This window comes from Ciconia boyciana, chromosome 6, assembly GCF_034638445.1.
Source record: "Ciconia boyciana chromosome 6, ASM3463844v1, whole genome shotgun sequence".
NCBI lineage: Eukaryota > Metazoa > Chordata > Aves > Ciconiiformes > Ciconiidae > Ciconia > Ciconia boyciana.
In genome coordinates this window covers 16,113,376-16,127,012 of record NC_132939.1, presented here as the reverse complement: position 1 = coordinate 16,127,012, position 13,637 = coordinate 16,113,376, and the positions used below count along the sequence as shown (strand labels likewise).

At 36.2% G+C, this 13,637-nt stretch overlaps 1 protein-coding gene across 2 annotated transcripts in view; it reads right to left on the bottom strand.

Annotated features, from left to right (window-relative positions):
* NUCB2 (nucleobindin 2) overlaps positions 1 to 13,637 on the bottom strand; it is a 31,551-nt gene that overhangs the window by 5,950 nt on the left and 11,964 nt on the right. For both annotated transcript variants that reach the window (XM_072863616.1, XM_072863615.1), the window contains exons 2-12: positions 13,047 to 13,190; positions 12,290 to 12,397; positions 10,846 to 10,972; positions 8,186 to 8,289; positions 6,304 to 6,489; positions 5,568 to 5,658; positions 3,941 to 3,999; positions 2,702 to 2,794; positions 1,563 to 1,652; positions 808 to 978; positions 400 to 481 (exon numbers count right to left, since the gene is read on the bottom strand). In XM_072863616.1, the coding sequence (XP_072719717.1) occupies positions 400 to 481; positions 808 to 978; positions 1,563 to 1,652; positions 2,702 to 2,794; positions 3,941 to 3,999; positions 5,568 to 5,658; positions 6,304 to 6,489; positions 8,186 to 8,289; positions 10,846 to 10,972; positions 12,290 to 12,397; positions 13,047 to 13,190 (1,255 nt within the window). The remainder of the gene's footprint in view (positions 1 to 399; positions 482 to 807; positions 979 to 1,562; positions 1,653 to 2,701; positions 2,795 to 3,940; positions 4,000 to 5,567; positions 5,659 to 6,303; positions 6,490 to 8,185; positions 8,290 to 10,845; positions 10,973 to 12,289; positions 12,398 to 13,046; positions 13,191 to 13,637) is intronic.

The following is a 13,637-nucleotide window of genomic DNA, read 5'->3' as shown; positions in this document are numbered from 1 at the left end:
GAGCTCTGCTAATAATGTTAGCACGTGAACATGGAAGCCAATAAAGATTAGTTGAAACCACATTAGTTTCAACCTTTCTAGAAGGGGAGAAAAAGCTAAGCTGGGACGTATGGGAGAGCGGAGCCCATTTAAAGCACAAAAGAAACATGGACAATGTGTTATGGATAAGAAGTGCTAATATATACCTGACCATTTTGTTGCCACCAATGAGCAAATGCAATGATTTATTATGACACTATTTTCTTCCGAGGGTGTTGAAGCAATTGGTCATTCACACTGTCTAAAACTAACTTGTCATGTCACATTGTGCCCAACTGCTGGTAAATTGGTCACAGAGGATGACCTTTACATTGGAGATCTTATTTTAAAGTTTGTGTATCGACACAGAAAGATACATACGGGGTTGGAATTTTAGTTCTCCAGCTGGTCCTGAAGGAGGATTTCCTTGCTGTAGTTTCTTTTGTTCCATCTGTTTTACAACCTGGTGAAAAACAAAATACCACAGTTAAAAAACTTAAATCTGTCAACTTTCTCTGATGTGACATAAATGAATACACTTAAAAGAAATTTTGCAGTCATTATGTAAAGTCTTTGTTAATGGGTATACTATTGAGTTGAGATGCTTGCATTGTTTGCTGTAATCCTGAATACCAGATTACGTTTTGCTGTGGTACCATTAGTTTAGAATTCAGCTGGGACTCATATGAGAAATCAAGGTAAAGAATGCTCCAGAGTTGGGGATTACCATGAGCTGTTACATATATAAGGACACAGAAAAGAAAAAAAAAAAAAATTCTGTTCTCATACCTGCTGAAGCTCTTGTTTCTGAGCCTGAAGCTGGTCATGCTGCCTCTGTAGCTCTTCCTTCTGTTTCTGAAGATCTTCTGCCTTCTTTCTAAGTTCATCTTCCTGCTGAGAAATATGACTTTCAAATTCCTTCAGCTCATCCTCAGTGAAGAGCTGCTGTTGATCTAGTGTCTGCAAGAAAACACATACAAACGTGAATACTTAGGAAGGAATATCATATATATTTTTATGATCTTCCCACTGAAATTATTATTACCTGAATTGTACAGTTCACCAAACAACCCTCAGAATTTTAATCAAAACACCCAGACATGCCACACTGTAAAGGGTTAGTACGCTCACTGTAAGAAACAGCAAAAGAGCTGTTTCTCAGCTGTTTTCTCAGCAAAATTATACTACAGATTTAGAGGTAGGAGAAAAAAAATTATCTTGCTTCCAGCTGAGCTCTTATCTTCCCTTTAAAGTGATTCATAAACAAAATGTCCATCTTCTGTTTGAAAAGCATGTGAGAAACACTTTTTTAGAATCCACAGGGTGGCGCAAGACCTTTTCTGTTTGTGTGTGGACCATAAAGCTTACATCTGCATTACATTAGTCTGCTACATTTTGTACATTACATTTAGCTAAGGTGCTTAACCACACACATACCAAAACAGGACTGAAAAAAAGCAAAGGTCAGAGACATGCCATTTGGCTTCCTGGTTAGATTGATGGTAATAGTACAGTATGTTGCACTTGGAACACATTCTCATTACCTCCCAGCTATCTGGCTCCAAAAATTCTTTTTTCTCTGTAGCTCGCAGGAACTCTTCCAAAGTCACTAGCCGGTCCTTGTTGATGTCAACCTATTTGAAGCAAAAAATTAAACTCAACCTCAACGATGGGTTTTGGTGGAGTTAATGTTTAATTTCATTATGCAAATATCTTCAAATATAACCATTTTACTTTTAAACTGTCCCATTTTCAAGGGAGTGCCTGCAACATCTTCTGAAAACTTCTCTCACAAGCTCATATAGCTTAACAAAAACGGAAATAAAAAGTAAATCCTCACATTTTAATTCAAGATCCATTGGCTATTGGAAACATTATTTGTGGTCACAGCCCCCCACAATAGTGGGAGATTTTTTTGATGATTTTTTTTGAGAAAAATGTTTTGTAGCTTTCTGGTAATGATTTTGTAACTGTGAGTCAGAGTAATCTCCACTGTTGGATAGGGAGGTTTTAAACATCAAAAGACCCCCAACTGAATTGTGTCAAAATTCTTTAAGGGGAAAGGAGGAAATGCTTCCCTTTATGACTAATAGAAGACCAGTCTTGCTCTGTTCCTCAAGCTTAAGCAATATAGTTGAATACAGAAAAGATACGAGTGAAAAACACGGTAGTTCAAAACATCCTCTTCCCTTTCCTCTGTCTCCTGAGCTGAAAATGTATCAAAACTAGTAAAGGTATTCACTGTCATAGGTGATACCTTGAGCTCTGAGCCCTCTTCTGAAGGGACAAAGGTGAGATACATGAAAGAAGACATTGCTCTACTCCCTCTTCTCACACCTAAATCTTACCCATTTGCCAAGGGCAAAAGCACATTTAGAGTCTTCCCTGTTTGACACAAAATTCAAAGGGAATTTCTATTGAATCTCAGTATCTGCAAAAGATGGATGCTACAGCACAATTCCTTCTCTGGAACTTCTTAAATAAAAAATAGTCAGCAGGCATTTACATCAGAATATGGGGACAGGACTTGAGAATTGTAACTTTATGTGAATCACAGTACAAACAGCATTCAGTGTGACAGGCTGTCCCTTTCTGCTGTACTCTGACAACCCTTCATGTTAGGAGGACTGTATTTCTTGAACATAGAAGGAAATCAGCAGCTCTACTGAACACCAGTCCCCACCTCATTCATTACATGTTCTCTCATTCTCAGCCTTTCTTCTTCCATTTCAACCATGTCATCCTCTTCATTTTTGGGATCATAAACTTTTTCTAGCTGAAATTCAAAATTAGCAAATGTTAGTTTGGAGAAAGGGCTGCTCATTCAAATGACAGAGCATATTTGGAACAGTATCGTGAGATGTTGCTAAAAACATGAGTTCGCCATTCTTCCAATAGAGTGAGAGTGCGTGTGTGTAATTCTCTTTTAGCATAGTATTTAAGCAACAAGTGAGCCTTTCATTGCTAAGAATGAAGTTTTCAGTTAATTCATGTGGTCTGTTGTAATTCAGTGCTGTGGACATTACAGTAAAATTGACCTTGGCATGCACAGTCTGATCCTACATTTGATTTAAAGCAGGCAGAGTTTCCACATGATTTCTGGAACAGGAGAGAATAGCTTTTTTACCAGAGCATGCAGCTGACCCTGTAAGCATTCAGGATATCACAAGACAAACTGAGTGCTCAATTTAATGGTCCACCAAATCAATGTCTTCCTGGTGAGTTTATGCTTATTTGCTTCTACTTAGCTTTCTTAGTCATTTAGCTTCGCTTGCTTAGCCACAGGTAATTTTAAGGCCTCAGACTATTTGTTTTTAAACTACAAAACTGCAAAATGGTGGCATGTATCTGTCAAAAAAGACTGCCATATATCTTCATTGTATTAGAGGGGATTATGGCAAAGTATTGTTAGAAATCTGTATTTGCAAATTTAATTTCTTCAGAAATTTACAGTAGTTTGAATTCATATACACTGTATAGTACATTTCCTCTCTGACTCATGAAACATAGAAAAAATTGTATCTCAACAAGTCTTACACCTTTAGATTAGCACTGAAGGAGCACAGATACGCAGCTTCAGAACCTCTACCAGGCTACATCTAGCCAGAGCAGGAGTGCAGCTCTCTGCACTGCAATTTATACAGGTATAGCTATCCTGCAGATTAATTATAAAACCTCAGACAAGCCTGTGGCACAGAGCACTAGATCTCTGGTGTCTGAGTCCTATGCTTCAACTACTTTATTTTCCCTGCTGATATGTTTTTACACTTTTGTAGAAACATTAAGGATGCACAAAACTTGGCATGAGTACTCTAATTTGTAGTCCCGAGCCCCCAAATATACTTGGAAAAAATACAGACATCCCTGTAACCATTTACTGAAACAAGTTAAGTTTTTAAACTCTTGGTTTTTTTTTTTTTACCTCTTTAGTAAATAGGGCTTCTAATTCTTGCTCATCCAGGAAACCATCATTATTGACATCTACAAAAAGAAGTGTTGAAAATACAAGTTCAGTATCTACAGAAAGTAATACCTGTAATAGTTCCCCATGAGTTAAGTAAGTATCAGCATACACATCTCACGTGGATTAAAAACCTCATTTAACAAGATGCTGGTTACATAAGTTGTTTTTTCTGTTTAGGTTTTTATCAGGCATTGGCTGAACTGTATCGCCATTTTTGGTTGGCTGGACAAGTCTGGAGCAATCTCCCCGCTTCTTAGATTAGCAAACTGAAATTAGTCACAACAGGATTGCAGAGTGCAATTGCCAAAAAATATTGCTGAGAACAAGTTGTCCCAATTTAACAACTAAATTTGTAAATAGATTCAGGAGCAACAAAAATATGTAAAAGAACTTTGTTAACCAACAGTATGACTCTCCAAAAATACTAAAGAATTAGGTGAAAAATCTATATAAATATGCAGCGCTTGAGAAGAGATCACTGTAAAATGACTTTTCATGACAAATGCAAAGAGGACAATACTTGATAACTAACAATCCATCTTTTATCCTACATTCTACTCTGAATATTGTTATACTACCACTGAAATTGAAAGAGAATGTCTACTCCAAATTAATGTTATTATGCAATATTTTTGTTTAACTGCTTCAAAGTTTTTTATATACTAAGCTCTAAGGCAAAAGGTTGTTTCGGCTATTTCTGTTTTGGTAAGATTTGCACAAAAAAGCTACCAAAAACGTTCAGAAAATTATCTTTGAAGTTCTCTTTCTAGAAGGAAGAAATAAAGTTTAGTAACTATAATACATATTTATGTATTTTATAAACCAATATAAAAGTTCAGACTCAAGCTAGAACGCTTTTTTTCAGTTAAATTATCATCTTTGGGATTAGTCAAATTCTGTGTACTGTTCAATGCTTCACAGCCCAGTGCCAGGCAGGATCTGCTTAAAGGTACTTTATTATGAAGCATTTAACACTGTCAGGATATAAGGTTACACATTTATATAATCACACATAAAGCAAAATGTCCATTGAGGTGCATCCTCATCTCTGCTACTATTTTATTGTTTCTAGCTGCACATTGCTCAGAAATATAGAGGCAGGACTGGGGGTAATTTTGGTTTTTGTTTTATTAAGGGAATCTTGCAACTTCTGAAGAGGCTTGGCACTTCTATAACCACTCCAAAGATAAGGGGAGTCTGGCACTTATCTGCAGAGATGATGAGAAAGCAGGTTTTCCCACACACACCTCTGAGGATTTATTCCTAGTAGGTAGTATGTAAGCAAAGTTATAGTTATGGGTAGCCCTCTATGTACCCATACTTCCCGGAGCAATCACTACTGGTTATTGGCTGTATGATTTTATGAGTAGTTAAACAAAATTCTGTTTTCAACTTTTAAACCCCATTTAAAATTTTGCAGTAAACTTACAAACAATAACATAAATATTTTCTCCTCTATACTTTTCGGATTCATCCAAATTGCTTGAGGTATAAGACTTCATCCTAGCTTAAGACAAAGTTGCCCTCAGCAGAAGGTAACAGAAAGTCACTTCACTTTTTCATTAAATTAAACTAAACCTCTTACCGTGTAATTTGAAAAATGTTTTGGGGTCAAATTCATTAGGATCTAGTCCATCTGCTTCTTCCCACACCTCTTTCAGTTGATCTTTGCTTCCCTATAGATTGGTTACAAAGAAAAACTATTCAAAAAATGATTAAGTGTAATTTTTCTGCATTACCTTTGCATTAGTTTCTCTGAAAGGCTTTATTTTCTGATTAGTTGTGTTGCAAATTGAATAAATGGAATTTTTAATTCCCTTTTGGTCAGGTCTAATACTTTCATTAGACAGAAAGGCCCAGGGGAAGAGGGATTGTAAAGGAAATGCATATTCTGTGGAAAAGAACACCTGTAATAATCAGTCATGGCCAGGCAGACTCAACTAGAAACAGCTGAAGGGAGTTAAATTAGTTTGCCTTTTCTAAAGCAAAAGGTGCTATGATGCAGTTCCTTGCAGGCCAGGCATACCATGAAGGCATCCCTACAGTTTTGAATACCATTCTGGCTTCTTCCTCATGAGTTTTAGCTTCTTTGTAAATAATCATTCTGCCAGCAAACAGCATACTTGTACAGAAAAAATGAGGGTATAAATAGAGGGTTTTGTAATGCTCTCAACACTGTTCCCACACTCTGCTCCCATGTCAGTGAGAAGAGGTAAATGCTGAGAACAAACAAGATATACCCTTCTCTTCATTAGCTTTTTTTTTCCTCTCTGGAAAGGAAAGCTTCCACCCAATCATGTAAGAACAGACTGTGGCCTTACAGGATGGTGAACTTTAGGGTGATCTCCATGTTTTTTCTTCATCTCCTCAAATTTGGATTCTTCTCGCTGCCTCTTCTCTTCATCCAGTGTTTTTAAATACTCTCTCCTCTCATGTTCTTTCATCATCTCATATTTCTTAAACTCCTCATGGCGGGTCTTATCATAGTTTTCCAGGTCACTTGTAGCCTAAAAATATAGATATATGTAGACATATGATTATGCCATATGATTATGTTAACACATTACATTAAACACACTGTATTGTTCAGATCTCTGGGCAAGGCTGGCCATATTGCCATGCTCGTTTTAAACATGAGGTAGACTACTTGGGGGTTTCCTTTCATGTGACAGTGATGCAAAAACATCCCTCCTCACTTCGTTATCTTCACAGAAATTAATTTGCAAGGGTTCAACTGCTGGACAATTTTTGCAACTACACAGTACTGTAAGAAGGCATCAAGGTGTCCTTTCTCATCAATTAATAATAAATTAACTCAAGTTAAGTATGTTCCATACTAATTAAGCACAGCTTCAAATAGTGCCATTAACCCCTTGTTTATTTCAGAGTAAGAACATTTGTAGCTTATCCTACAGTTTAATGAAAAAAGTGGCTTCATCAATAATGGGAGTGAGTTTGCAGTAGCTTAATACAGATTAAATCAAAAAACCCAATTATATGGAGAAAAAGGGTATGAGGGGAGAATTTCTGACAAGTACTTGTATAGAGTTTAGAGATGTATCATTTTCAGACAGCTCAAGGTATTAGAGGATGTTTTGGTAGTGCTTTTCAAAGTAACTTGTTCATACCTGATATAGTCTCTCCATTATTTAGATTTTAATTTTCAGATTCACTGTACCTTTTCAAAAACAATTCCAAAGCACAGACCCCCTAAAATGCCCATTACACTCTGTCAGTATCTCAGCTGAGAAATGAGAAGACAAGAAAAATACTATAATAAGAGAAAGAACTGCCCCACTGAGAATATGCTTCTCCTAGCCAACCAGAGTTTTCCCAGAAGTGATGCTCAGAAATGGCAAGAAACTTTATAATATCTATATAAAAAATAATTTTACAGCAAATTGAGATAAAATTTTCCAAGGGTAAAAAAAACCACCACAAAAATTACAGGAAGCGTAAAATATACCTTATCTTTCAATTTATTTTGAAAATATAAAACCTGTCAAATTCTCATGTCAAACATGCAGTGCTCTCTAAAGCATATCTGAGATTAAAGTCTTTTTTCCTCTTGGGAAGCGTATTTTTTCCAGCAGTTGAAAAAAGACATGCCATGCTTAGCTTAACTGCATACCCATAACACACATGCACTAAAAAACCCCCCACACCTGTGATTGATACCAAATCTGCTAAATAGACATTGAATGCCATGCCCAGCATATGCAATTTCTAATATTGATATCTTAAATTCTACTCTGCTGTGGTTTTGCAGCTTGACGTATATGTAATAGATCCCACAATTCAAATGGCTAGTTTAGGGATGGCTTTTTATGTCATTCTGTGAGACTCTTAAATAATTCAGAATTAGAAATCAGAAAATATACTTGGGAAAAATGTACCCCTATCAGAACTGCATTTAATTTAAATACTCCCAGAAAGGTGTATTTTATTCCCGAAGTTGTTTGTATTGGCATATGAATGCAAGTCCTGTTAAGACACCACCCCAAAACTTATGGGCTCTTCAGCATAATGCACACTGACAACAGTTTTCAAGTGTGCAATGGAGACAACTGACTTTTCTCTGAAAATGAAAACTGCATGTCATTTATAAAAAAGTGGTATATATAAAAGGATTTGCCTTTACCAGAGAAAAAGCATAATAATTAATACCAAAAAACCCCATAGTAGTTTATATCTAGCACTCACTGCTTTGATCAACATATCTAAGTCTTTAGGTTCGAACTTGTCAGGATTCTGATGGTTCAGGTGCTCAAACTGTTTAAGGAGGGCCTGATGGTCTATGCCAGTGTCTGAAAGAACAAGGTACAAATGTAAAACATTAACATAAGTTTGAAATCAAGCGAGATCAGGAAGTTAAGAACTTTCATATGGGAGCTTGTGCCTTGTAAGTACCTGAGGCTCCCTGAGGACTGGATAATTTTTTCACTGTCGGAGGAAACTATAGCAACACTTCTGAAGTTGCTTTTCCTGAAGGAGATCAGTAAACTTGATAGTGATTTGCACTATATTCCTTCTGATCTGTGTTGCATTGCACACAATAATTTAACATGCACAAATTAAGGCTTGTGTTTCAGCAAGGAAACATACAATCAATTTGAGCTTCACAAACTAAGAAAAACGTTTTATTCCCTTTTATATAAATGAGATAGTTGAAGTTATGTGCAGTATCAGAGCTAAGAACTTGTATCTTTTTCCTGAACTGGGAGAAGTCTGTCTCTTCTATTGCCCTGTACATTTTGCAAATGACCTATATCTGGCCAAAGATATGGTGTAAAGTTATATCAAATCAGATAAGCATATATTCAAATTCCATTTGTGCAAAACGAGAAATGTAAGACAGTGGAGAGTCAGGTCCTGTGTCTAAAAGCTGCAAACATTTCTCTCTTCCTTATGACAGGAACTATACCCAACAATATCAATACACAATGCACTAACAACAAAACATGTTTCTACAACAGGCTTTTCTAGCTGTTACCATGGTTTCTGACTGTTAATGCTAGATAATAATGCTATCTTAAGCAGCATACACTTTTGATATGTTATGTATAACAATTTTGACAAGCTTTTACTAAATGGCTTAGCAAAGAATATTTTATTTGTTTAAAAAAAATCCGAAAACATAATTTTGAACATGTTGTTCTTTGGTAAACTATCTGTCTTATACTCAATGCTGTGTTTGTATTATCACAAAACAGCAAACACTGGCTGGGGCAGATTTCAGCCATCATTCCTCCCTGGGGAGATCATAATTTCTGTCGAAATATACGTGCCTTAGCCTGTTATTGAAACATTTTTTAGAAGTGTAATAATAGGCTTTTTAAAAAACAAACAAACAAAACCCAAATCAAAACAACAAAAAAACCTGTCCCCAAACCCATTTTCCTCCAAAACTAGCTCACTGTGAGTGTCACCATGATGTCACTGGACCACTTGCCTGCAATAAGAACATGAGACCAGGTTCTTGGCAGCTAAAGAGCCACCTGAGGAAGATGAACACGGGGTCTGGCAGGTATGTGAGGCAATGCACTGACTCCTGTGGAGGGGCTACCGCTGGTCTGCACTGTCTAGCTACCAGTGGGCTGTACTCTCTGGACTAGAACTTTCATTAAAAGAAAGCAAAGGACAGAAAGGTAATCTGACGCCCTCAGCCAACTCTAAATTATTATTCATTAATTATACTATGGTAGCACCTAAACACTTCATTGGAAAGGTACTACACTGTAAATATCTTTTTTCCCAAATTAATCTGATGCTTTCCTGACCCTAGCAACATCCCCATGAACACATATTTGCACATGCATACTTCTTCAGTCTACTTGCCATCTCTAAATTCGGCTTAGCCTAGAAGACAGATTCTTATTCTTGGAATATTTTAAATTGATACATTACCTATTCAATTCAGTGGGATCCCTCCCCATAACTTGCAAATGTTTTTAATAATAAAATAATCTGCATAGGTAAATTAAGCCCTTTTTATTAGAGTTTCTTTGTGAAAAACAGCATTTCAGAAAAAAGATCATGCAGTCCATCATTAGGATCTTTGTTTATGAGCAACTAATTATCTTCAAAAAGAAACACTAATAAGAAATTTACAGCATTAGTTCTAAATGCAAACTTTAAAAATTCTTCAGTAATAAGAAATAAAAAGGGATAGCACCATTTCCCACACAAACATACAGCAATCAGAATCATTAGAAACCTGTATACTTTATTCATTAAAAGAAATTGCCTGAGTTTGTACGATTTCATTAGCAATTAAGAAAGTGCTATGGAGAATTTTTTTCACTCCAAATGTTTTACTTTATTCAGGAGCTTAAAACTGCCTCAAAAATAAGAAAAATAATCTTCTGAACTAAAATGTTTAATGTTTGTTATAAATCTGTACAATAACTCTAACTGGTGGAAAGGGGGCTTAAAAAGAGAAAAAGGAAAACTTTTGTGTTAACTGTAAAAAAAATTTCATTTTTTACCCTGTAAAGACATGAAATACTATGTCATGTTGTATTCTTAAAATGTAGTCCTACTATGTTACTAGTTCTCAGTGGGTAATCTATAAATTGATGCACTACAAAAATAAAAAAGAGGCTGAAAAAGATTAGAAGTTTCTGAAAAATCCACTTCCAGAATCAAGTTTAGTTATTTATAAATTACAGATGGCTTTTCTCTTCTCCCCAGTTTCCTACAAAGATGGGTCTTTACTGGCCCTAGCCCAGCTCAGAAAGGACACTCACTTTCAGCTTACAGTCGTTATTGTTGACAACAAAAAAGCATAACTGATGGATTTTGGGCACCTCTCCAAAACAATCCCATTTGTTAACTCACCTAGTTAAATTTCGTATTCTTACCTTGAACAGAATCCATTTTAGCTTTAATTAACATTCTTAATCTTGCCACCTCTTGTCTTTTTAGTTCATCCAGCCGTGTTCTCACATGGTGGCTTACTAAATCAAGCTCTCTGCTTAGTTTTCCACTCTGTCAAAAAACAAAAGTTATGTATAAAAACTAGAAGAAAGTAGCCTTTAGGATTCCCATTAGACATGAGCTGCAAGACAGCAGACTAGTGGCAGTCTTTGGCAATACTGTAGCCCACGTTATAAGAATCTCAAAATTTTTTCAAAGAGCAGATTCAAATTTTTTTAAACCTATGGTTATAGAAACAGAGAGGAATCCTAAAAGCTTTCTGAATAGAGAGTTTCTAAGTATCTTGCTCCTCCAAAGAGCAAACGCATGACCTTGAAGCAGCAATACCTAATAATGTTTAAGAAGTGACAAATTTCTTGATCAAATGTTCTCAAATTAGTTCAAAAGAACTGAGATGCACACAAAGTGCTGTGTTCGTCATCCACTTGATGACAGCTCTAAGACTTGAGAGAAGGTACAAGCACAGCAACAGCCACCAATGTGTATTGCTAGAAAATTTATCAGGATCTGTAAATGGATAGCAACCTTCAAGGGTTACACTAGGTGTACCACAGAAGAAAAAGGAGCCAAAAGCTGCCAATGGCAACATGAGGGATTAAAGGAAACGCAAAAGGCAGGATTTCCTCTTTAAGTCTATCACTTTAGACTCTTTCCTACCTGTCCCTTGCTGAATTTCTAGCTCATAAAGGGGAATGCAGAACAGCCACCACCTAGAGCCAGGAACTAAAGTAGAAAAGACAAGAATGTGGTGAGGTTTTGGAGAGAGTGCTGTATGGATTGGCACAAAAGAAAGGACAGCAGCGGAGAAAGCCAGAAGTCTATTTTATTCCTATATACACTGACTTTACCTCTAGTACAACTCCTCAGTTTCCTCAAACTTTAAAATCTGGCTTTCCTGTAATTCTCTTCCATGTCATCATATTCATTTGCGGCACACTACCTTAATCTCGGAAGGCAGATATACCTTTATGTTCAAAACAGTGTTCCAAATAAATCAGCTGGCAACAGCGAGTGAGAGCTACGCTTGCAGCTGTTTTGATGTACATGAAGATTTACGTACCTATATTAAGTCTGAAACTGGCTTTTTAGTAGATAGGCAGGAGGCAGAAACTATGCATTCAAGTATACATTGTTGGGGGTGGGGTTATGCTATGGGATATAATTTAATGAACAGAAGTTCTGCTATCCCTTAACTAAAGACGAAGATCTAGTAAGAGTTAAATAACTAAGTAAATAAAAATGAGAGGAAATTTAAGCTAACAAAAATTGAGAGGGGTAGAAGAAAGAAAAGGAAGAAAGAATACAACATACATGGCTCATGATTATGGATTTAATTAACCTTAATTTAACTCTTTTTTTTGTACCTACCTTTATTTCCTCTATGTCAGCAGTCTGGAGTTTCTCCCTGAAATGCTTATCTGTTTCCAAGACATCTATTACTTGCCTGAGATATTCATCATAATAAAGTCCTGTATCCTTCAAAAAAATAATGTGAAATTGAGAAAAGAATATACTACCAAACATTTAATTTTGTTTAAACACAATGATTAAACTGAAACTCAAATCTCAGCAACACAAGCATTACACTCTCTTACATATCTTCAGTTTTTCTGATTTGCATCATTGCCCTATAACAACTTATGATTCATTTGTTTCAGCAACTGACAAGGAAGAGGAGAAGTGTTTAGGAAGCCATGTCATACACAAGCATCTTTCCTGTTAATATAGTTTGTTTTTTTTAAAACAGCGCAATTCATTCATTACTGTTCTATTTGAAACGCTGAATGGGAATCACTGAGTGGAATTTCCTAAGCCACCACTCAATTGCTTGAAAGAAGCCTCTGTGGAACAGTAAGAAGTCCTTCCTATTGTAAGCTGGGGAATTCCTTCCATGTGCCACCTCACCTTTAGCAGCTCATGGAAAAAAAAAAAAAAACAGAACAAATTTAAACGGAACCTCACCATAGTAGATGGTAGACTGTATGACAATACTAGCTAATATTAGTTTCCTTCCTGCAAGTAACTCCAGTAAAGAACATCTAAATTTCAGGAAGGGAGTTTTTTATAGCCAGATTACTAACAACTAGGAAAAAATACTTAATTATATAAATTTCATTACACTTACTGGATTTTCTACCTTCTCTCCTTCTACGTGGCCTCCTCCTTTGACTTTTGTCTTATCTATGTCTATAGGTACAGCTTCCAAGGCCATTAGGAGACATGTCATCAGCAAAATACACTGTTGGGGCAGGACAAATAGCCACTTCATCTGAAATGAGACCAAGTCACAAAAATTAACATAAATGATGTTATCATACTGTACTGATTAGAATTTTTCAACGTTCCTACATAGATACCTGTAATAACCCACTTCCCATATGTTCTACTGCTCTCAAGGAACACTAAAACTCAAAGAATTAAATACAGCTTTAATTTTTAAAGGCCATTATTACACAAGCAGATTTCCTCAGATTATCTTACAGTTGTGTGGCAAACCTAAGTTGTACTGTAAACAGTGAGAGGTTTTGAACATGTTGAGGTATTATCAATGGCTCTGCAGAACAGGTGGGAACACCCAATGTTCATACACCTGTTTAGGATGGCCAAGTCTTGCATAACTAATACTGATGTTCCTACTCTGATCATTATGTTCCTACTCTTCATCATGTCTTTGATGAAGTTATTGGCAAACTCCTAAAGATAATCATGGACACTG